The sequence below is a fragment of the Chlamydomonas reinhardtii genome, chromosome 13 (assembly GCF_000002595.2).
Source record: "Chlamydomonas reinhardtii strain CC-503 cw92 mt+ chromosome 13, whole genome shotgun sequence".
NCBI classification, from domain to species: domain Eukaryota; kingdom Viridiplantae; phylum Chlorophyta; class Chlorophyceae; order Chlamydomonadales; family Chlamydomonadaceae; genus Chlamydomonas; species Chlamydomonas reinhardtii.
Window position 1 is genome coordinate 1,845,218 of NC_057016.1, and position 22,074 is coordinate 1,867,291.

General features: G+C 62.2%; 6 protein-coding genes across 7 annotated transcripts; 4 read left to right on the top strand and 2 right to left on the bottom strand.

The window, feature by feature from the left end:
* Positions 1 to 64: 64 nt before the first annotated feature.
* Positions 65 to 5,306, bottom strand: CHLRE_13g575300v5 (uncharacterized protein). Its single transcript, XM_043069445.1, has 12 exons — positions 4,980 to 5,306; positions 4,638 to 4,777; positions 4,377 to 4,449; positions 3,966 to 4,094; positions 3,635 to 3,786; positions 3,197 to 3,371; positions 2,815 to 3,028; positions 2,564 to 2,661; positions 2,224 to 2,349; positions 1,792 to 1,981; positions 1,092 to 1,609; positions 65 to 918 (listed from the first exon to the last, which is right to left on the bottom strand). The coding sequence occupies exons 1-12, from the start codon at positions 5,190 to 5,192 to the stop codon at positions 487 to 489; spliced, it is 2,460 nt and encodes an 819-aa protein (XP_042917420.1). The 5' UTR covers positions 5,193 to 5,306; the 3' UTR covers positions 65 to 486.
* A 134-nt stretch (positions 5,307 to 5,440) lies between these two features.
* Positions 5,441 to 6,772, top strand: CHLRE_13g575333v5 (uncharacterized protein). The gene is made up of 5 exons (XM_043069446.1): positions 5,441 to 5,681; positions 5,824 to 5,916; positions 6,069 to 6,204; positions 6,426 to 6,580; positions 6,721 to 6,772. Exons 1-5 carry the CDS (start codon positions 5,484 to 5,486, stop codon positions 6,748 to 6,750), a joined length of 612 nt encoding a protein of 203 aa, XP_042917421.1. The 5' UTR covers positions 5,441 to 5,483; the 3' UTR covers positions 6,751 to 6,772.
* A 48-nt stretch (positions 6,773 to 6,820) lies between these two features.
* On the top strand, positions 6,821 to 9,252 carry CHLRE_13g575366v5 (uncharacterized protein). The gene is made up of 5 exons (XM_043069447.1): positions 6,821 to 6,964; positions 7,220 to 7,498; positions 7,622 to 8,580; positions 8,707 to 8,764; positions 8,912 to 9,252. Exons 1-5 carry the CDS (start codon positions 6,872 to 6,874, stop codon positions 9,203 to 9,205), a joined length of 1,683 nt encoding a protein of 560 aa, XP_042917422.1. The 5' UTR covers positions 6,821 to 6,871; the 3' UTR covers positions 9,206 to 9,252.
* Positions 9,253 to 9,300: 48 nt separating this feature from the next.
* CHLRE_13g575400v5 (uncharacterized protein) lies at positions 9,301 to 12,902 on the top strand. Its single transcript, XM_043069448.1, has 7 exons — positions 9,301 to 9,762; positions 9,962 to 10,088; positions 10,214 to 10,356; positions 10,701 to 10,832; positions 11,087 to 11,175; positions 11,324 to 11,440; positions 11,633 to 12,902. Exons 1-7 carry the CDS (start codon positions 9,433 to 9,435, stop codon positions 11,967 to 11,969), a joined length of 1,275 nt encoding a protein of 424 aa, XP_042917423.1. The 5' UTR covers positions 9,301 to 9,432; the 3' UTR covers positions 11,970 to 12,902.
* A 48-nt stretch (positions 12,903 to 12,950) lies between these two features.
* On the top strand, positions 12,951 to 15,392 carry CHLRE_13g575450v5 (uncharacterized protein). 2 transcript variants are annotated; one of them, XM_043069449.1, is made up of 6 exons: positions 12,951 to 13,164; positions 13,395 to 13,515; positions 13,655 to 13,797; positions 14,009 to 14,143; positions 14,580 to 14,668; positions 14,908 to 15,392. In XM_043069449.1, exons 2-6 carry the CDS (start codon positions 13,485 to 13,487, stop codon positions 15,362 to 15,364), a joined length of 855 nt encoding a protein of 284 aa, XP_042917424.1. In that variant the 5' UTR covers positions 12,951 to 13,164; positions 13,395 to 13,484; the 3' UTR covers positions 15,365 to 15,392. The 2 variants fall into 2 exon arrangements, with proteins under 2 accessions (XP_042917424.1, XP_001693524.2); XM_001693472.2 differs by having other exon boundaries at positions 12,951 to 13,116.
* A 35-nt stretch (positions 15,393 to 15,427) lies between these two features.
* CHLRE_13g575500v5 (uncharacterized protein) lies at positions 15,428 to 20,950 on the bottom strand. The gene is made up of 7 exons (XM_043069450.1): positions 20,471 to 20,950; positions 20,317 to 20,367; positions 19,969 to 20,019; positions 19,491 to 19,794; positions 18,412 to 19,201; positions 17,655 to 18,073; positions 15,428 to 17,411 (listed from the first exon to the last, which is right to left on the bottom strand). The coding sequence occupies exons 4-7, from the start codon at positions 19,787 to 19,789 to the stop codon at positions 16,583 to 16,585; spliced, it is 2,337 nt and encodes a 778-aa protein (XP_042917425.1). The 5' UTR covers positions 19,790 to 19,794; positions 19,969 to 20,019; positions 20,317 to 20,367; positions 20,471 to 20,950; the 3' UTR covers positions 15,428 to 16,582.
* Between the last annotated feature and the right edge of the window lie 1,124 nt (positions 20,951 to 22,074).

The following is a 22,074-nucleotide window of genomic DNA, read 5'->3' on the forward strand; positions in this document are numbered from 1 at the left end:
CAGTTTTGGCGTCAAGCTGTCAAGCTGTTATGGTCTGCTGAGGGGCGCAGCAGTGCCTTCAAGGAGTCTGGGAGTGTGGGAGTCGCCATGCATGCGTGCTTGTACCCCCGATGGGGCCAAAACTTCAACCACCATCGGCCCCGATCGGCCAGCCCTAATTCTTCCAACCTTTAGTGGTATAGCGCTCGCTGGGCGCGCACAAGGCGAAGCCACAGGGTGCGCTCATCTGCCTTGCCTTGATAACATGGGCACACAGATGCACAGAAACCCACCCCCGCCGTTTCGAAGACGGGGCTTCGTCAGATCACGACATCGTCTGTGGCATTACCCTGCACTGTCATGAAGCTGCACCATCAACCTGCGTACCGGTCTACCTCCAATTAGCGCTTGGAACCAGCCGCCACCCTACTAGACGCGCTGCCAGCATGCCGTTGTAGAAGCTGCGCCACCACCTGCACAAAATCACCCTCTACCAAAGCAAACCGTCTACCAGCCATCCGGGTCCTCGCTGCCTCCGAGGCTGCCCTTCGAGCCGCCCAATGCCCCCGACCCAACCTTGGTCACGCCCAGCTTCATGGCTCCAAGCTTCGGCTTCGCCGCCGCCCCGGCGCCTTCGCCAGCCACTCGGGCCGCCCGCCGCGCCGCAGCTGCCGCCGCGCCGGCTGGCCGCGGTGCCGCAGCTGGTGCGGGCTTGGGTTTGTCCATGTCCTCCCACGCATCTGCTTCCTCCCCGTCACCCCAGCCGCCGCCTGCTGCCGCCAGCGCCTCCGCAGGATCCTCAGCAGCGAAGCGGCTGCCGCCACCGCTGCTGCTCGCGGCGCCGGAGGTTGTACGGGCTGCAGTGGCCGCAGGCCGGCTGGGGGCGGCCGCCGCGGGCTTGGCGAACTTGGCGCGTGCCGCCAGCTCCTCCGCGTCCTCCTGCAACAGCACCCAGTGGCAACACCGCAGTACACATTAGCAAGACGGCGAGCGTGTACGACTGCCTTTTCCCACCCGGGACCCCTCCTCGGCAAAGGTGGAATAACAGAGCTGTGCACCTAGCTGTATACAGTAGGGTTTTGGCCATCCCCGAAAAAGCCAGGGGTGCTCACCTCAAAGTTCTCGTCATCGTCCTCCCAGCCATCGCCGCCGCCCCAGCCCTCGGCCTTTCCGGCGCCACTGCTCGCAGATGGGAGCGCAGCTGCAGGACGCGAGGCTGCGGCCGGGGCCGCCCTGGCCGGGGTCGCTGCCGCTGCTGCAGGTGCCGCGGCGGGCGCCGCCACCACTGCTTGTGCCGGCGCAGCGGGATTGGATCCGCCCACAGTGTTCATCAGACCCGACACCGCCCACGTCAGCATGCTGCTGGTTGCACCCAGCGCCTGGTTGCTGAAGTAAGACGACGCGCTGCCCGCCGCCGCTCCGCCGCCGCCCGCGCCGCCGCTGCCCGCCATGGCGCCGCTGCCTCCGCCGGCCTCCACCGCCGCGGCCTCGCGGCTGCGGCGGACCTGTTCCTCGTCTTGCAGCACCTTCAGGAAGGTCTCGATGAGCGTGAGCGACGCGCCGCGAACCTCCGGCACAGGGTCCATGCACAGCGGGCACACGGCCGGCAGCATGCGCAGCGCCACATCCTCTGTGGGGAGTGGCGGTGACACGAAGGTAGGGCAAGCCTCAGGCGGCGTCAGGCGCCAACATGGGCACCGGATGCGCTCTCCGCAAACCATGTAAGTTGCTAGCCCTGGCATGACACAGCCTTAACTAGCGCCATCTCTCGGGTGCCCCAACCCAATCCCACCTAATCCCAACCGCACCCACCTGCTGAGTAGTACTGCTTGGTGGCCACCAGCGCGCGCAGGCCGGCGATGCGCGCGGGCGGGAACACGTCCTTGAGCGCGCGCGTGAAGGCATTGAGCAGCACGCGGCGGCAGGTGGCGTCGCCTAGGTAGGAGGCCATGTTGCCCAGCAGCACTGTGGTGTTGGCGCGGATGGACGGCTCCTCGTCCACCTGTCATTGGAAGTGAGTGTATGGTGTGGAGAGATGGATGCTCATTTGTGCAGAGCTGGTGAGTAGTTGATGAGTGGTTGGTGGGTGGCCGCGTGGCCGGTTAGCGGGGAGAGTGCGCGCAAGCAGGCGGGGGCAGCTTACGGATGGTGACGTCCCGGCAGTGCAGGGCACCGTATGCAGACCGTGAATCCGTGCATCAAAATGGAGAGCTGATGGACACCCAGACTGGATCACTGTCGCACCTGCAACTTGGAGAGGTGCTTGAGGACGGACGTCACAAGCGTCTTGTTGGACATCTTAGGCGCCAGGCTCAACATCGACTTCAGGGTCAGCTCGCGGATGTACGCGTGCGTGTCGCTGAAGCCCGTCTGCATCGGAGCACAGTAGTGGCGGGGAAGGCATTAAGTACAGGATACTCGAGGCAGTCGACAGCACGTTGTGAGTAATCTTCGTAGCAGCGAGTCAGGCTGGCACCAGATGCGAGCCAACGCGCCAGCGGCCTCCCGCTTTCCTTCAAGTATTATCGTTTCGTTGGGTTTGGTTTAGTTTGGGCTGGTATTCACAACCCCCCCGCCCGCCGACCTGCAGCTGTGGGTAGATCTGGTCCTCAATGACGTTGGTGGTCAGGTGCACCGAGTACTGGTCGATGGTCTCCAGAAGCGAGCGACGCAGCGCGCGGTCTGCAGGGCCGGCACGTCAACACCTCAAAGGAGCACAGCATGCAGCCCCAGCCCCAGGCCGAACCCCGCCGCACTGCGCAGTGCAAGGGTGAAGAAGAAAGCCACGAACCGGTGCCCCGCCCAACTACCGTACCGGTCTACTTCGGCACCCACCCGTGGATGCGAACAGCTTGGAGAGGCAGGGCACCACGCGCTTGTTGAACTCGTCGCCCTCCAGGTGGCCGCCGATCACCATGAGCGACGACACCGCCAGCGGCGGCGCGCCGCCAAACTCCAGCGCGCTGGACAGCAGCGGCAGCAGCTTGCGCACCGCCACCGGCGCGGGTATGGAGGGCAGGATGGAGGGCAGCCGCCGGAAGAACGTCTCCTGCGCAAGGTTTTATAATACGCAGCAGAAGCAGCAGCTCGTGGGCAACGCGGTGTGTACTTTCACCCTACCGGCTTCTACGTGGCAACGTGCACAGCACTGGCGTGCCCTGGTACTTTCATTACACCACCTGACCCCTGCCCCGTGTTCCGCCGTTTCCGTACTTGCCTTCTCCACGCTGTCCTTGACCGCGATGTTCTCCATGAACGCCACCACCTCCACCAGCCGGTTGTTGAGGAAGCGGCTCTGAGCCACCTTGGCCGGGTTCAGCCGCCGCACGGGCGCGGAGGACAGCAGCTTCTGGTAGTCCTGCAGCAGCGCCTGCGGCATCAGCTCCGTGCGCCTGCGGAGGCAGAGAAGAGGGGCCCGGCGCGAGGCCGCGTCAGCGCGGGGCAGGGAGCGGTGGGCATTATGGGCGTACCGGGAGCACAAACATGCGTAAACTCTTTTTTGACCGCGTTTTGAGCTCATGCGCTCCCTTGCCATCGATCCCTTGCCATGGCGGCCTTCATACCGCCCGTGATACAACATCCCCGTGCCGCGTTCCTGAACCACCCTGCCGGCCACACTGCTGAGCACCGTCTTCTAAGCGGCCGCAGCACTCACCGTAGGTCCTCCACGCTCTGCATCTCAGATACGTTGAACACCTCCTGCGTCAGGCAGCCCAGGCCCCAGGCGTCCACCGCCCAAGGCGGGCCCTGCTGGATGACCGACCACTCGGACTTTGCCAGCTCAGCCGGCTTGTACTGGTTGCCCACCTGAGGGGAGTGATTGAATGATTGGCAAGTAGTCGGGCATAGCTAGTGAACCTACACCTGAGGAGCCCTGTCGGAAGCCATTGGTGCCACTTGCTGTTGGCACAATCCGCAACTGCCCACTTTACTCCCAAGCCACGTTCCTACCCACGCTCCACCCAAACTCCTCCTAAGCTCCCCACCATCCAGCTAGCGTTCTGCAGCGCGTGGTCGGGCGGCAGCGCGTGCTCGCTGAGCAGGTCGAAGCCGCTGAGCTTCCAGTCCAGCGAGGCGGTCACCAGCACCGCCGCCATGCAGATGTTACCGTGAATCTGAGATGGCAAGGCGGGGGGGCCCATGGCGGCATGGCCACGTCAGTGCAGAGGAGCAAGAAAGGGCTTGCGAAAGAGCATGCGGCGCACTTCGGCAGCGTGGGTCGGCGGCGCGGACGTTGCACGTGCGTCCTACGCAGTCCATCGTGGGCGTGGCTGGAGGACAAACTCCTGGTAGCTGTGCCAAGTACGTCACGCCAGCACGCCAACATCCTGAAGTCCGCGACCTTTTGCTGATCTTAAACACAGCGTCTATTCAGGCAAGGGCGCAGCTCTACCCACCAGCTTGCAGTCGTTATTGAGAAAGCTGACGGCGTTGGCCATGTGCAGCATGCCCATGGAGTAGTACTCGTCCCTGTAGGCGGGTGGCATGCAGGGTGTCAAGCGGCCTATGCCCAAGGAGGAAGCGGCACACGGACGTGCAGCCACCAACGCAAGGCGCTCGCAGGTCCACATAGTTCCGCATGGTCCCATTGCATTGCCCGCCTGATCCTGTCTGGCTCGCGTCACAACACCCGCAAGCTCCGCCTACGTGCCGCCCACCTGTGCTGCCCCTGCAGGTCCAGCTCCTTCAGCACCTCTTTCAGTGGCTTCACCGGCTCCGTCACCAGCATTATCACCGTAGCTCCCTTCTCATTCATCTCCGTGCTGTCCTTATACGCCAGGAGGTTGGGGTGGCGCAGCTGCACAGGCCCGCAGGCATTGGAGGTGGGGGAATGTCCCGTCAAGTTAGAGCAACCGGCCTCCGCCGTGCAACACCCTCTGCCCAGCACTGCCCCGCAGCGTCCCACCCAGCCTGCACTACTCCAAGCAACAAGTCAGTGTAGTAAGGCTGGATTGCAGCGCGGCCAAGCATTCAGCGGCTCAGCGCAAACCCGCGCTCACCATTTTTAGTCGCTTCACACCGTTCCTGGCGCAGACCAGCTTGCGGTCATTGGGGTCCGTGGCGCTGATGCGAAAAATTGACACCGGCGAGTTGTCATCCTTCGACTTGCCGCGGTGGTGCGTCCACTGGCCCCATGAACTCTCATAGGCTTCCTCAAGCGTGTAGGGGAACGTGTAGCCACCCCCTACTAGGGCCGTGAGTTTTGCAAACATAGTGTTTGGATTTGCGTCGGTCCGGTCACAAGCTGGTCAAGTGTCCAAAGAAATAATACGCAACAGCACTCCGCCTGTTCAGCCCCTGCCGGCCGTACTACCGCGATCGTCCTGGAAATGCTTCAGGTATCAACTGGTGGTTCGTCGCGCTGCTGGGGTCGACGAAGCCCTGCTGGATCCAAAATGTCCATGCACACCCACGACTCCGCCTCTCCGCAAGGGCAGTGGTAAACCTGCTAGAGAAGTATCTGGTATGCATAGATATTTCAACGTGCTTCTGCCTTGGAGCTCATGCTCGACCCACAACAAGCTGCGCTTTGCTCAGTCGTGCTCGAATTCCTTGAAGTCGCTGTCCATACTGTCCTATTTACGCGTGGGATATATCACAAAGACGCATTTGAGCGAGTCCGCGCCTTCAATACCTACTGCCGTCGCTCGCGCCATCCAGAGCTCAACAGCTATATTTCTTCCACCATCAGCCGTCTGCGGGTGGGTTGGGTACGGAGCGGCGAGAACAGGCGGCGAATACAGCGGCCTGTTGGCGAGGAAACCACGTCAAAGGTTGGGCGCCGCACGCTCCGCACGACCCTGACACCTCCTTCCTGTCGCTATCCCCCGGCCTGCGGTACAGCCCTTGATCGAGTCGGGTCACCTGCGAGAGCTCGCTGTGCTGGTTTTCGACAGCCGGTCATCGGTGGTGGAGCGCGTGAGCTTCTGCACACAGGTGAGGGTTGGGGCGTGTTCTTGCCCTCCGCGTGCGATGGGACAGGGTAAGGCGTAGTCCCGTGGCTGATATAGCTGGAGTGCTCAAGTCTGACGTGCTACGACCGGACACCGTAACACTCTAGCGCCACCTCTCTCCTCTACTCAACCCAGCTGCTGGCATCGTCTACATTGGACCAGGCGCAACAGGCGCAGGGCGCGGTGGACGTGGACGCGCTGGAGGCAGGGCTGGGCTCGGCACTGCTCAAGCTGCAATTCATAGACAGCCTGCTCAAGCCGCTGCCCCAGGGTGTGTGAGCACACGCTTCCCTGCATCGAGGGACCGCCTGAAGCCACAGATGCAGCGTGCCACCATGGGGTATATGGACTGGGTCTTCGCGATGTTACATGCAGTTTGGGTTTGTGGTGACGCCGTTAAAGGGAACATCCCTCTGCCGGTCTGCCCGCCTGTTTGCCACCAGCTGTAGTGATACCGATACAAGAAATCCTCCCCCGTCCCCGTGTGCGCAGGCTGTACATTTGAGCTGGCGGCGTACAGCACGTCGCGCTCGGGGGTGGACGCCCAGTACTTTGGGGAGGAGAGCTCGGGGGCGCTGGAGCTGCGGCAGCCGGTGACAGGCACCCCGCTGAAAACCGTGTGCGTGCCGGGCTGCATCAACATGCAGGTAGGTGCGCGTCCGAGCTTTTCGCGCCAGGGCCTTGGTGCTGCTCCCATGCATGGGTTGGCTGGTTGCCGGCAAGGAGCAGCAGCAGAGAGGACAGGCCTCACCGGCCTCCATGCGCCTCGTACGTGCTGTGCCTGCAGGTTCTGGTTGAGGAGGCTGCGCGCGGCTAGAGCATCTACAATCCACCCGCCTGGAACCATGTCGAAGCTGCCGGGCTCCGCCGGCGGCAAGAAGGGCGGGGGGTTGGACCCCACGGAGGCTCTGCTGGCGCAGCTGCTGACGCAGCGGGCGATGCTACTGCAGGAGCAGGTTCAGAACGAGGGCGTGACAGCCTTCCTGCGCCGGCCCCCCGTGCGCGGCCGCCTCAACGAGCGCTTCCTGCAGGTAGGTGCGCGCTAAGGGCTACCGGGCTACTTGGCTGCTGGGCTACCTGGCTGCTGGGAGCATCGGCGTACGGTATAGCTAGCTGCCGGTCATGGCTGGGACTCTGTCAGGAAAGCGTATGCGACGGCGCGTGGTGGTGCCGTCTGTATGTAGGGCAGACCGAGTACCGGGGGTTGTAAGCTGCCGGGTTACGGTCCTGTTCCACCTGGCATTACGTACCCTGACGTGTGACGCCTGATTGCGCTGTGGCCACAGAACACGTTGCGCGACGTGCGCACCGCCAACAAGCGCGCGGAGGAGGCGGAGATGTGGGAGCTGAGGGAGGCGCAGCAGGAGCGGCAGGAGCGCGAGGCGGAGCGGCGCAGCCGCAGCCCGGCGGTCGCTGGTGACAGTGGCAGGGCTGGAGGTGGCAGCGCACGGGAGCGGTCGGGATCTGCCGCCGACAGGGGCGCCCGATCTGGGTCGCGGCAGTGGTCCCGCTCTAGGTCCTGCTCTAGGTCAAGATCGCGGTCCAGGTCGCCTCAGCGGCGAGAGGTAGGCTGACCGGGGCTTTGGTGCTTGCCAGCCGCTGTACTGCAGAACGCTTTGTGTTATAGACACTGCGCTGCAACGGTGCAGCGAACTCTGAATGACCGGGCTGCGGTGACTGGCACGCAGGGGAGCGTTCGGAGCGGCAGCGGCCGTGCTGTGGCTGCTGGTGCGGCCGGCAGCGAGCCCTCCAGGCTCAGGCATACCGACCGGGCCTCTGAGGGGGGCCGCGAGGGAGCTGCAGGTGCGAGTGGACGCGCCGGCAGCCAGCCGGCTGACGACAGGTGGCGTGGCGAGTCCGAGGAACGCAGCCGGGACCGCAGCCGCGACCGCAGCCGACGGAGAGCGTCAAGTTCGCGCTCGCCAGCATCCCTTTCGCGCTCACCCTTGGCGCGGCGCGGCACGGAGGCAACCGCCGGACTGCGGGATGCAGGGGAGGAGCCGCTGCGGACGCGACAGCGGCGCGAGGATGAGGGCCAGGAAGCGGAGGGGGATGCCAGGCCACGCACCCGAGAGCGGCGTAGCGAGCGCCCTTCCAGCCGGCGCGACAGCGGCGGTGGCAGTAGCACTTCGGAGCCTGGCGGCAGCGGCAGTACTAGCAGCAGTAGCACGACGAGCAGCGGTGCAGGCCGTGACGGTGCGCGGCCAAGCGCCAGTGGAGGTGCCAGTGGCGACGGTGATGGCAACGGCGACGGCGATGAGGACGCTGGCAGTGACGGGTACGGCTCACGGCGCGAGGCTGAGGACGCGTGTGCAGCCCGCCGCCGCAACCGCGCGGGACGCTCTAGTTCCCCGCCACCAGGCGACCGTGAGCGGACGCGCAGCGATGCCAGCCTGGACCGCATGCGGAGTGATGCGGATGGCAAGGGCGCGGGCCCCTCTGACGCTGACGCTGACGCGGGCGGCGGAGATGATGGTCCCTACATGATGACGGATGAGGAGATTGCGGAGATGCTGGGCAGGTACCGGGTGCGCGGCCGCGGCGGCGTGGGCTCCAAAGCGGATGCGGTGGGCCCCGACCCTGAGTTTGCGGATGCGGGCGGCGAGGTTGGCGGCGGCTTTGGCGGGAGTCCTGCGGATGCCGCCAGGTGAGAACGCAACGGTTTTCGGCATGGATGGAAAGGTTGTAATATAGAGCACAATAAAGGAATACGCAATGTGTGGTGTCGGATGTGACAAGCTGGCGCACTGACATGCTGCATGGTCGCGTGCAGGGCTAAGCGAGGACCTTCAGCGCCGGCGTGGCTGAAGGCTGCGGCAGCCACTCAGCAGGTGAGTCGTTGCTGATGCACGTACGAGTCTGCGGTCCGGTTCAGATGTGCGTGCTGATAGTGACCTACAGGCCGGTTTTTGCGTTACAACAGGCCTTAACCAATGCTATGCGGTACTAACCGGCCCTGCTTTTCGGTGCCTGGGCAGGTTCTGGGCCGGCTAGGGTTGCCGGTGCTGGGCCCTACGCCGGAGGCGCTAGTGGCGTTGCAGCGGCAGCTGGCTGAGCGGCAGCTGGCGGCGCTGGAGGGGCTAGAGCAACAGCACCGCTCCAAGAAGAACCGCAAGGACAAGACGCGCAAGGACAAGGAAACGGACGCCGACAGCAGAAAGAGGAAAAAGAGCAAGAAGGGAAAGGAGAAGGGGAGGGAGAAGGAGAAGGAGAAGAAGAAAGGCAAAGACAAGGCGAAGGGCCGGACGAAGGAGCGGAAGTGGAGCGAGTAGTCGGGTGGCACACGTGTGCGTAAGATGCGGTTAGGTATCTGGAAATTTGTAGAAATGGGAGGCGATTCGCACTTAGTGTTCGTTTGCTGCTGGATGTTGGGGCTGGCGTTTGGGTTTAAGCGGTTTGGGAGCTGGTAGGTGGCGCATCATGACGAGCGAAAACCTGACCTAACGCGCCCTCGTTCGCGGCCTTTATTGCCGCATTCTATAACATGTAAGTCCTTGCAATGTTAGCCGTGAAGCTGCTCTTGTTTCTTACAGCTTGGCACGCGCTCACCGGCTCTGCATTGGCCGCGACGCCTCCAACGGAGGCCACCCCAGACCCTGGATGCGCTCCCATTGTAAATGCGACACTATACAATGGAACATCATGGATTAGCGACCGCATCGTCGACGTCGCGCACACGCGGTCGGGCCGCATCCGCAATCGCTATGAGGACGACACAGTCCGCCACAGTTCGCACGTTGCAAGGAGCTCGCGTGCTACGCGCTGCTCTCACTCGCTGCTGGTCGGGCGGCGGTTCTGTGGGAAGCTGGACTGGGCTGCCCCCACGCAGGTTCGATTCGGCCCGCCAGGAACACACCTGGGCCAGACATACGAGGGACATGGTGTCGTGGGCTGGACACGACCTCCGTGAAAAAACCTTGAAGGAGCGTGTGCTGACATGCGTTTGGGGGCGGGCAAGGGAGGTCTGATGACAAGGGACGCAACACGTGTGGTCGCGTGCCTCATGCGTGTCATGCTCGTGCTTGCAGGGCCACATCTATTACCACTTCTCCAGTGGGCACTACACCTATGAGCCCGACCTGTGCGTGCTGAGGCGGCTGGAGCGAGATGAGGCGCAGGCGTGCATGGCGGACGTGGGGCCGGTGCTGTTTGCAGGTGCGTGTGCGTGCTGATCGTGCACTGCACACGGCAGCAGGGGGGGGGTTCCATACTCCTTCGCTGGCAACTCTGCGATGCCAATGAATTGCCTTGACGGCCCATGGAACCCTTGTGCTACACAGGGGACTCGGTGACACGGTACCAGTTCACGACGTTGATCCATTTCCTCGCGTCCGGCAAGTACCAGCACCCCTTCAATGGCAGCAAGAGCCTATCGAACGCACATGCGCACGTGGCGACCACTAACGATGACAAGTATGACAAGGTGTGGCTCTCTCGGGAACCGGCGGTACAGGGCAGCCGCACGATACGTTGTAACCGCACCCCTTAGGTACACTGCGTATGGCCGATGATGAAAGTTCTTTTGTCAAGTTTTTGTCGGGGAGGCGTGGAGAATGTTTTGGTAGTTGCTTGATGCGCTAGCGCCGGGGGCTCATGTTCAGCAGGGGCTATTGGGCTGGGCGTGTTGCACAGACCATGCGTGGTATGATGGTATGACTGACCGCCTTGCGTAAACCGGCGCAACCCGGCGCACTCCTGGGGCGCACCCCTGGCGCAATCAACCTCGTGCGTACGCCATGTTCATGCATCCCGTCTTCCTTCGAACAGTTATGGGAGCACTCTGAAGATCAGATTGAGCGGCACAGAAAGGGCAGCGACCTGTTCTACAACAACAAGCGTTATCAGGGGTTGGAACACGCCCATTTGACCCTACCTTTGCACGCCGACTCCTCTCGAGAGGTAAGCATGCTTGCCGCCGCTCGTGTCGCATAGCTTGGGGTTGCGGTGCCCATTGGCTCTCGCAGTACCAGTGGTAGGCTTGGCAGTTCGTCTGAGATAGAGGCCGGCACCGACGCACGGTCCTTTGCTCAGTTAGTTGGGTGTTGTGGGTGCCATCTTGCGTGTACGGCGCGTTCACAAGAGAATGGGCGACCCGGCTGGCCGCATCACACAAACAGGCACAACACAGCCCCCAGCTTCTGCCTCGTACACAGGCTCACCTCTACTACACATACGTGGACGCGCACTCGTATAGGATTAAAGAGGCTATAGAATGGGCCATGAGCAAGCGGGATGACTGGCGGTGAGTCATTTGCTGTGTCCGCCAAACGGCACTGCTCTCTGCTAGTGAATCCGGAGATGCATGGGAACGAATGAACGAACGCCAAAGCTCTGCCCACCCTGACCCCAAAGTGCCTGCTGGCGTAACTTCACCGTGTTGTGCTGATCAGGTACCTATTCATCAACGTCTGCGCCCACTACGGCCCGGCAAACATGAAAATGGTGTCACGCAACATCATAACCGCGTTCAAGTGGGCCAACCAAACCTACGGCGAGGCGTTTGCAAGGTGCGTGCACTCGTGCCCTGCTGCTGCTTCAGCCGGGGAGATGCGCGTAGCATATGCAGCCAGACTTCCTCCAAACACCACTTTCAAGTCCCTGATTCTGAACAATAAACCCTGATACCAAACAAGCTGTCTTGCAAGCCCCGTAATGCACACGAAGTAAATTGGCTCGGTGCCTCTCCTGTCTTTCCTCAGGTCGGGCACGCAGCTGGTGTGGAAGGGCTGCACCACGCCCTCCAAGTCTGTCCGAGCAAAGATTGATGCGGAAGAGGCGAAGATTGCAGAGTACGCAGCGTCTGCTGGTGTGGCCATATATGACCTGAGGACGGTGGTTAAGGCGGCCTTTTCCCAGCACCTGGTCACGACGTGGGATGACAGCACAGTGCACTATCTGCAGTTCATGTACGAGCAGTGGAATGACCTGTTGCTCAACATCCTGTGCCCTGTACGTGATGGTGCTGCGGAGGCGGCGGAGGCGGCGGAGGCGGCGGAGGCATATGATGGCAATGGGGTCGATGAGGACCCCTTGTAGGCCTTGCGATCCCCACCGGGGAATAAGGGCTTGGAGGCGACCTGACACGCGGTTTCCGGAGCCTTGTAGAATAGACGGCCAGCACCTGCGGGTAACTGGGGCCTGGCTGCGCATACAGACCAAAGCTGAAAGGAAATGCAAACAAAAGAACTTGAAAATCATAAGAGCCTTGCTGATTAGGAGTCGGAACGGGGATGGGGGTCCCGGACGGAGTGTGTGAGTGGCTTGGAACTGACTGTCGTGCATCTATCCATGCCTCACGAAGCACAAAGCACATTAATGTGTGGTACGCATGATGAGTGTGAATAAGCAGTATGGAGCAGTACGGCAAGTGCCATGGCTCAGCATCTGGGTACTGTGCGGGTACTTGCGGGTGCATTTGAGTTGGAATGTCTAGAGCGTGTGCCACGGACTGAAGAAGCAGGGGGGCGTTGGCCGGTGAATATCGTGGGCCTGTTAGAGCTGTGACAATTTATAGCTGGGATGCGCATTGGACTGCACCGGCTTCATACCCACACCGTGATATCTTACGTTCACATGCGGGGATCAGCGCCAGGAGGGGTGGGCCGTCGAGCTGGAAGTGGAGAACTGCTGGTGGAGCTGGAAGTGGAGGGCTACGGGTGCGAGTGCATACGGCTGTGTTGACGCAAATATGAGGAGGGATTCAAATGAGCGGGGACCATCATAACAAGCTCTAGAATCAGGGGGACTAGGGAAAGTTCGCTTACTGTTGGGTTTGCTGCTGTCGGCGCCGCTGTCCTGCTGGTACCGGCTCGGCAGGCGAACTGCTGTGGATGGGTCGGTTGGTGCCTTGATAAGGGCTTTAACATTTTTAAATATTTATCGATTGGCATTCAAATGTACCGCTTTCGCTATGTGTCAGCATGTATCAAAATGCACGCCTGCCTTGTCTGGCTTCGCTCCTGTTCTTCCCCGGCCTTCGCCTCGTGTGCTTCAAAATGCGCTACAATGCGTACTCAAGCTACAAAGGACTTCCAAGCAGCCTCATTGGATTACTGACCGCATCGTTGACAGTCCGCACACGCGGCCGGAGCGAGTGAAGAGTCGCTACGAAGACGCGTCGCAGCGCTGTAGCTCACACGTCGCGAAGGACCCGGAGGCAGTTCGTTGCTCGCAATCGCTACTGGTGGGGAGGCGATTCTGCGGGAAGCTGGACTGGGCTGCCCCCACGCAGGTCCGTGCGGTGCCAGGTCGCCACCGCCGAGTGCGAAGGCACGTTCGCAAGCAGAATCGCGAGGGCCCTTCAGCGGCGGGCTCTGTGATCGCCGAACTCTGCTTGATGATGGGAATGGAACCCGGATTTGCTAGCGTGAAAGTTGTGGAGGATGGCGACCGTACAGCATGCACAGGCCGCATGCATGTCGTTCTCCCGGGTGTGCCGACCCCGCATGCCACATGTTGCAGGGCCTCATCTACTACCACGGAGGGCACTACACCTATGAGCCCGACCTGTGCGTGCTGAGGCGTCTGGGGCGAGATGAGGCGCAGGCGTGCATGGCGGACGTGGGGCCGGTGCTGTTTGCGGGTGCGTGCGCGTGCTGATTGTGCACTCGTTGTGCACTGCACACAGCAGGGGGCGGGCCCGAGTCCTCCTTCACTGATGGCAGCTTTGCGACGCCCCTGAAGGGCCTTGACAGCTTGTCAACACCCTTTGCCTGGCACAGGGGACTCGGTGACGCGGTACCAGTTCATGACGTTCATGCACTTCCTTGCGTCCGGCAAATACCAGCACCCCTTTGATGGCAGCCAGAGCCTTTCGGACGCCACAGAGCATTGGCAGACGAAGTTGCTAAATCAATACGACCAGGTAGGGGCGGGTCGAGTTGTAGGCACTTTATGCTGCTTATGTGCAGGGCCGAAGGGTGCCAGGGGCGCCAGTCGCACATCCTGTTGGTCTGCTTGCAGATGACCCCTCCACCCCTGTCACCGTCATGACCTTAATCAACTCAGCGCACTTGAACCCATGCTGTCCTGCCTCCCCCGCGCCATCTATCCATTCCCGGCCGGCACGCTCGCAGCTGTGGGCGCACGCTGGGGACCAGGTGGAGGAGCACGGCAGCAGCGGCAGCGGCCTGCACTACACCCACAACAGGTCGGCGCACCTAGAGCGCGCGCACCTGAGTTTGCGGCTGCAAGCAGACACCAGCCGCAAGGTGCGTGGGGCTTGACGGGGCGTGTCATGCATGAAGACGTGGGCGGTAGGTACTGTGCCACAGGCTTGAGGACGTGACGTTTCCAGTGTTAGTTGACCAGATACCGGTAAACGGAATGAGGGCCCGCTGCCAGGGTCGGCCGCATGACCGCACATGCCGTCACTGGGTGGCCCCTGGCGGGGTGGCGCGTCTCGGTTGGTCATACGAGTTGCAGGAGTATCAAGTTAGGTTTGCGGATTGATGTGTTCTTTGAGATGGCTGGATGTCTGGCGGCACGGGCGCGAAGTCGAGCAAGGGACGGCTGGGCGCACACGCAGTCACTGCCACTACTGGCCTGACGATGGGAGTCTACCCCGTGCGCATCGCAACCCCGACACGCATGTGCATACCAACCCCGGCACCCATGTACGTACGCCACCATCATCATCCACTGCAGGCGCACCTCTACTATTACTACTTAGGCAGGGGCCTGGACGAGATTACAGGCGCTATCAAATGGGCCATGGGCCAGCGGCAGGATTGGAGGTGAGCCACACCCTGGCCACACACTGAGTCACCACGATAGCCGCACCTGCCTTGTGCTGGCGGGGGTGGGTGGGTGGTGGCCCTTGCCGGGCCACACCTGCCCTTGTCACACGTAACTGCATGTGTCCACAAGCCCACCACGGCACCAGTACCAGGCCAGTGGCCGCCTGCATCACGTGCCTCACGTGCATCGTGCCGCGCAATGCCGCTTATGCCCCTGCCCACATGCCGCTGACCAGGTACCTCATCGTAAACGTGTGTGCGCACTACGAGAAGAACCGCATGGGAGACATCTCCGGGGACGTGATCGCTGCGGTGCAATGGGCCCATGAAACCTACACCGCGGCCTTTGCAGAGGCGGGCACGCAGCTGGTGTGGAAGAGCTGCACCACACCTCAAGACAACGTAAGGGAAAGGTTGGATGAGGAGGAGCGAAAGATTGCAGAGTATGCGGCAGCCACTGGCTCTTTGCTTGTCTATGACACGCGGACAGTCATCCAGGCGGCGACCAACCAGCACCTGGTCACGACGTGGAGTCCCGGAGAGGTGCATTACCTGCAGTTCATGTACGAGCAGTGGAATGACCTGCTGCTCAACATCCTGTGCCCTGATCGTGAAGGTGCTGCTAGTGCTGCAGGTGCTGCGGATCCTGATTGTGAAGGTGTGCCGCCGCCATCGGGGGCTGAGGGGGAATGAGGATGCGTCGGGGTAAGGTCTCGTCAGGTGCTGATCACTGCGGCCTGATAGGCGAGGGCATGGTGCGTGTCCCCCTTACAACGTTTGCCAGTGACGGCGTGTGCTCGGGGGCCTGGGGGCTTTGCATGCCTGCGTGAAGGATTTAGGGGAGAACATGAGAGAACTTGCAAGTGACCATGTGTATGGAGCAATGTACCATGCGTCCATGTCGGTATTCAAATTCAACCCGTGCCCTCAATACCGGTTTAGGCGCCGGGTGCGACGCGCTTGCTCAAATTTGGCGGCAAGAGGTCCAGGGCCAAACCCATGCGGAGGCCCAACACCGGCACAACCCTGGACATCTCGACACCCCGGCCATCATAACCTTGCCTTCCTACCCTGCTCCGTCCGTCCCACGTACAGTACACTAGCAAGTCAAAAGATTGCAGGTCTGGTGCCCTGCGCCCCATACCAAGCGCATCGCACATCATGTGCGCACCAGCGCACTCGCAAGCAAGAGCTTGGGTGACGCTATAAAAGAAGCCTTGGGTGACGCTATAAGGAACAACACCCAGCTTTTGATTCTCTGTATCCAATTCCTCGCATTGAGCACATATAAGCACATGTGTCCAGGTACCTCTTATTCACCATCATCCCTACTGTGCCAGCGCAATCAACCAATGCTCTCTTTGGGTCCTTGACATGCTAAAACCCCCTGCCTACACACGTACATGCACACTCCTCCGTGTGCCCCGAGGTCTCATCAGCCACTGCGGCCCCTTTCCTGCAGAGCAGTGTGAACAGTTGTACAGCTTCGAGTTCACTTGAGCCCCCGTTGTCTGTACCTGCTGCCTTTAACAATTCACACATCTCATTGAGCGCAAATGGCTGCTCTCCTGCAGCCGTCCTTTCTGCTATTCCGTCGGCCCCCGTCTCTTGTTCATGTGAATTCTTGATTGTTGAATGCCTACCTCTCTCCCCAACATACTAACACTCTGCATTGTGCGCGCCGAGTCTTCATCAGGCGCCATGGACCCCTCCCGCAGCGCAGCGCGATCAGTGCGGTACGCTAGTACGTCTGCGAGTCCGTTGTGCCCCCGTTCCCCTAACCTGCTGCCTTGACGACCACTGCAACGCACAGGACTCGTCGCGCAGCTCCCCATGCGGATGCGGATGCGCGAGCGAGTACCACCTATGCAGGAATGTCTATGCCGCCTGCTGCTGCTGCTGCCGCTGCTGCTACCGCCGCTGCTGCACCGCCGTCGCCGCTGCCAGCAGCTGTTGCAGGTCCTCCAGCTCCTGCCGCTGCTGCTCCGCATCTCCGTCCAACCGCGACCAACCGAAGTCCAGCAGCATGCAGTGCGGCTGCGTGCCAGTGGCCTGCCCGCCGCCCCCGTCACCACCAACGCCGCCCTCGCCACCCGCGAAGCCGACATTGCCACCGGCGCTGGCGGCCCCTGCTGCCAGCGGCGGCTGCGGCTGCGGCAGCCCCGCCTGCACCGCCAGCATGTTGGACAGCCGCATGTCGCCGTGCACGAAGCCTGGGCAGGCGGCCTGCACCGCCTCCAGCACCCGCAGCGCCGTGGCCGCCACCGCCGCCGGGATCGGGCGCGGCAGGCGTGACAGCGGCTGGCCGCCGGCCACGCGCCGCACCGCGAGGAAGCGGACGCCCCAGTCCACGTCGCCCCAGGCCACCAGCTCCGGCACGTGCAGCCCCTGCAGCCCCTCCAGCGCGGTGTAGGCAGCCACCTCCCGCTCGTACGCCGCCAGCCCGCTGCGGTCCGGCCCCAACAGCTTGATGACGCAGTCCACGCCGTCGCACGTGCCCGCCAGCACGCGACCGTGGCTACCGGCACAGAGCTCCTCCTGAAAGCGCAGGAGCACACGCGACGGCCGCTGCCGCACAGCAGCCGTACTCGTGTCTGCCGGCGCCGCCGCTGCTGCGGCCGTCACCAGCAGCGGCTGTGCCGGATGCGCAGCCAACGCCGCCGCCCCTCGGAGATCCTGCCCGCCCCGCGGCTGGGCGTGGCTGCCGAAAGATGTCTCCTCGGCCGACGCGAGGCTGCGCCTGCACACAAAAACATGAAGCGTGAGCAGGAAACGGGCATCTGCGCGACGCGGGTTCGCTAGAGCCTGTGATAACAAGCTTGTGGAAGACCGCACACCCTCACGGCATACGTGCACATGCGCCCGTTAGGGCCAAGGAAGCGAACATGAGCCACATAGGTGCCAAACGGAAGGAATGCCATACATGCCGAAGACCACTGGGCATGGGCTGCAGGAAAACACACACAGTCGCTCGTGAACTTACGAGGGCGGGCTGTTGACATGTCCAGAGCCGGACTGTGCTCCCGCGTCCAGTTCGTCAGCAGTGTGGCTGCCGCCGCCACTGCTGCCACCACTGCCGCCGCTGCCGCCACTGCCGCCACTGCCGTCGTCTGCAGCCGGGCCCTGCAGGCCAGCAGGTTGCTGCAGCTGCTGCGGGCGGCGGTGCGCGTTGCGCAGAGCCAGCCACTGCAGGAAGGCCAGGGCGCCGCAGGCCGTTGCCGCGGTGCTTCGCGCATCACAACCTGGCGCCGGCGCCCGCGCGCTGGCAGTGGTGGTGGACAGGAAGACGACGGATACGTACAGCAGGTCACGGCGGTTGGGCGGGCAGTACACCAGCCACGTGGCGAGATAGCAGGAGATGAATCCGTAGCAGGTGTCCCGGGCAAGCATGCACGTGTAGACCTGCGGGCGGCGAGGAGTACAGGCATGTGATGATGAGGCGTAATCGAGATGTGGTAATACCGTACACCGGTTCAGCGGGTGACTAAGCAGCCAACCAGACATTGCCGCGGCCAGCAGGGCACAGCAACACACGTGATGACGGTGACACGATCTTAATCGATTGGGTCCAGACAGACACCAGCAAGCGTGACACAGAGCAAGGCGCAAACGAAGGCGAGACTCGCCCCCGTTAAATGAAGCCAGCAATGCAACCAGTGCGTGCGTGCCCAGACTTCCCCACCTACATTTCCCACGTCGTGCTCACCACCTTGCTTGTAACCACACACAGCATTCCCCACCTGGCTGATCATTGCCTGCGCCGGCTTGTGGTAGGGATGCTGGTCGCTGTTGTACGCTTCCAGCAGGTCGATCGGCCGCACGTCCCCGTCCCGCGTTCGCACCATGAGCTTTAGGACGACTTGCAGCCCGCCCAAACACACGCACTGCGACTGGTACCGCCGCCGCTTGGCTGCGGGGCCCGCCGCCACTGCCAGCTCCTCCTGCTGCTCCTCCAGAGGACGGCGGTTGCCCGTAATGCCCGCGGGGGAACCGAGGCCCTGGCTGCCACCCGCCTGCTGCACGCCGGCTGCGGCTACGGCTGCTGCGGGTTGCCGCTGTTGCTCTCCGCCGCCTGCGCCGTGGCCCTGCTGGTCCGCCATGCTTGCAGTTGCTGCTACTGCCAACGCATCCGCACGTAAAAGGGTGCTGCTACTGATGTCCATTGTTGTTTCCAGCAGCACGACCTGGTCCTCCTCCCATCGGTGGCCACCCTGCTGTGTGTCTAATGTGCTGCAGCTGGCGGGAGCCGTGGAGGGCACTGCCGCCGAAGTGGTGGCAGCGGCGTGCTGCCAACCGTAGATGGGACGGCCACTGCCTTGCTCGCCACCGCCGTCAGTGCCGATGGCAGACTGGATGATGGCCGTGGGCAGCTGGCGGTGCCACGACACACGCATCCCGCCGCCTTGCTCGTTTGGCAAAACGGCGTCCGCAAGCTGGCCCAGCACACCGGGGCACGTCGCTGCCATGCACAGTGCACAGTCCACGTCCCGTCCCGAGTTCAGCGGCCCGACACGCGTGTGCCTCACCAGCCTGCGCGCAGGCGGGGCCGTGGGGTGGGCGGGCGGGTGCGTGATCACATATGAAACTAAAAGGAAGGTAGGTTGAAGGGGATGTCAGCTTTGTTTGGAACAGCTCGAGAACGGGCCGACCCCGTTAAATTTGAGGGATATGAACCCTACATGGCATAGACGGCAGTGCAGCCACCTTTTGAATCTACTGGATCCACTAATTTGCATCCTTGCAAGCCCTCTAAAACAACGCCCCACGCTGGGCAAACGCGCCCTGCACTGACGCGCTCCTCATCACCCACCCATCCTACCGCAGGTCCCGGCCGTACAGTGCGTCCCCCGAGTCCTGGTGGTCGCAAATGGCCTCGAACAGCCGCGGACTGTTGCTGCCGCCGCCGCCGCCGCCACCGCTGCTGCTGCCACCATTTCCGCCGCCGCCGCCACCGTTGCTGCCACCGCCTGCCTCCACGGGTTCCACGTGCTCCCAGAGGAGCACCTTGTCCGGACGACGACTGTAGGCCTGGCTGCTGGTCGAGCTCCGCCCAAGCGCCGGGTGCAACTCACCAGGAGGCAGTGCCGAGCGGAGCACCTCGGTAGGGGACAGGAACATGCGAGCTGGGGCAGGAGAGGGTGCACACATTGATGTATGGGTTAAAAGCGTCACATTTGATTAATGCCAACTTGAGGAGACAACACAGACAGGAGTACAAACACAACGCTGACTTAGTGTTCTTGCCCAGTTCAAGTCGCTGGTGAACGAATCCCTGGGCCAACCCAACGAAACCTCACCGAAACCTGTCGCATTCTCCACGCCCTGGCCAGCCGCCGAAGCTGCACGACCTGGGGGCGGCCGCGGGCAAATGCTCTTTAGGAGCTGCGTGCCGCTGCATGTGCTCAATGCCCATGTATGGGGTGGTGCGGGGTGTTGGATACGAGGACGCTTACACGTGGTGTGGGGTGCTTCTGAGCACCAGGGCATGTCGACCAAGGGGTTCTCCATCATGGCAAAAAGAATACGATATGCGGGCCACAACAATGAGGGAGGGACCGATTACCCGAGTTGTCTACCCACTTGCCGCGATGAGCTTACTTCGGACCCTGTGAGCTCATCCAGAATGGCTCAGCCCAAGCACTCACCGGCTCTTCCCGCGCTCTCCGTGCCCAGGCTTGCCGCCGAAGTTACACGACCTGGGAGCGGGCGGGGGCACATGCAGATGAGCATTAACTTGCTGTGTGGCGTGGGGTTGCTGGGTGCCCTGAGCCCACCTTGTCGATTGCAAAACCTGCGCACCTTTCAGCGCTAATATATAGTCCACAAGTCCTAACTTCCGGCTAGCTTCCTGTAGCCAGTGAACGGTCCAGTTGCGGCTGTCCCACAACTTGTCGACGTCATCGACGAGCGTCAGGTCAGATCACAGGCTTTAAGTGCTGTGCGCAGCTGCTCCCGCTGCTGAGCCCGATGCTGCGCCGGATCCGCGTCCATCTTGGTGCGGTGCGGTGCCTTGCGTGCGGTGCCTTGCCATTACCGGCTCCGGGCACGCCGGAATCCGCGGAGGGGGACCGGGGACAGGGTTGGGGGGTGCCTGGGCGTCGACAGCGAGGAGCACTCCGCCCGCGGACTCAGTTGCACACGTTTGATTGCGAAGACTTATCAGCATCAAGTATTCAAGTCGGGGTGCTCGTCGAGCTTTGCAAGTGGCTGCCCGGGCTCGAGCGCGATGGGCACCCAGCTCGCTATAGATCCGGCGCAATATAGAACGCCTAGTAAGTGGATGCCTACAATACTTGCCAAATTAATATAGCGAAAGTCAAAAGTTCGGCGTCCATGCACTCATGCCGTGTTCGGGCGATTTGATGCGGGGAAATGGAATGCGGCCTCGTCACAAGGCCTAAGCAGAAGGCGCAAACGGATGCAGCTTCGGGACTGCTCGGGCGTTGGTGAGGCGTCCAGTGTCGGCCGGAGCAGCTGGTAGGATCCGTGCAGGCGTTTGTGATGCGCCATGTGCAGTCTGCCGTGCCGCATGAAGGCATGGCCCGAGAGAGTGGTTGCAAAGGAGAAGGGGAACGGCACAACAGCACACCGGCACACAACCTGCAACGCGAGCAAGCAGAACGCGTGAGACAACAGCACCAGCCAGAAGGTGCGCGTTGGTTGCTAACTCCGTCTGTCCCAGGTTGCATGCGTGCCCTGTACAGCTCATGCAAACAACTCACCGCACAACGTCATGCCCGTCCAGGTCCTCGAGCAAACGGCGCAGCAGCTGGCTGGGGGAAGGCCCAAGGAGGAGGTCATCGTCGGCTGGGGCAACGCCAACACTGGCCACGGCGGCTGCGTCAGCAGGTCAGGCAGGGGCTCTGGTCCTTGGCTCACTCAGCCACTCACTCACCCGGCCACTCGCTCAGCAACGCACTCACTCACCCACCCACCTTCACTCACCCACTCACCTTCACCCACTCACTCACTTACTGCGCAATTCAGGTCAGGCAGGGGCCCAAACCGGGCGCTGCTGCGTCTGCTGGTGGACAAGTACGCCCACCTGGTGGTCTACGTAGACGAATACTACACCAGCCAGGTACGCTGTGATCTTCACAAAGCAATGCGCACAACGCTCAATGCACATGTACCTTACCTGGCCCAAACCTATCTCTGTGTCTGAGCAGGTGTGTGTGAAGTGCGGACGGCGCCTGCTTGGTAACGGGCAGCGCTGCCTGGAAGTTGTAATTCCGTTTGTTGGCTCGCGTGCCCGCGACGTCCAAGTGTGCCAACACTGTGGGACTGTGTGGGTAAGTGGGTTGGCAGGTTTGGGGCGGCAGGTCGGTTTGGAGATGATGACACGGGATGACACGGGATGACACAGGGCGGTTCGGAGATGACACGGGGTGACACACGGGATG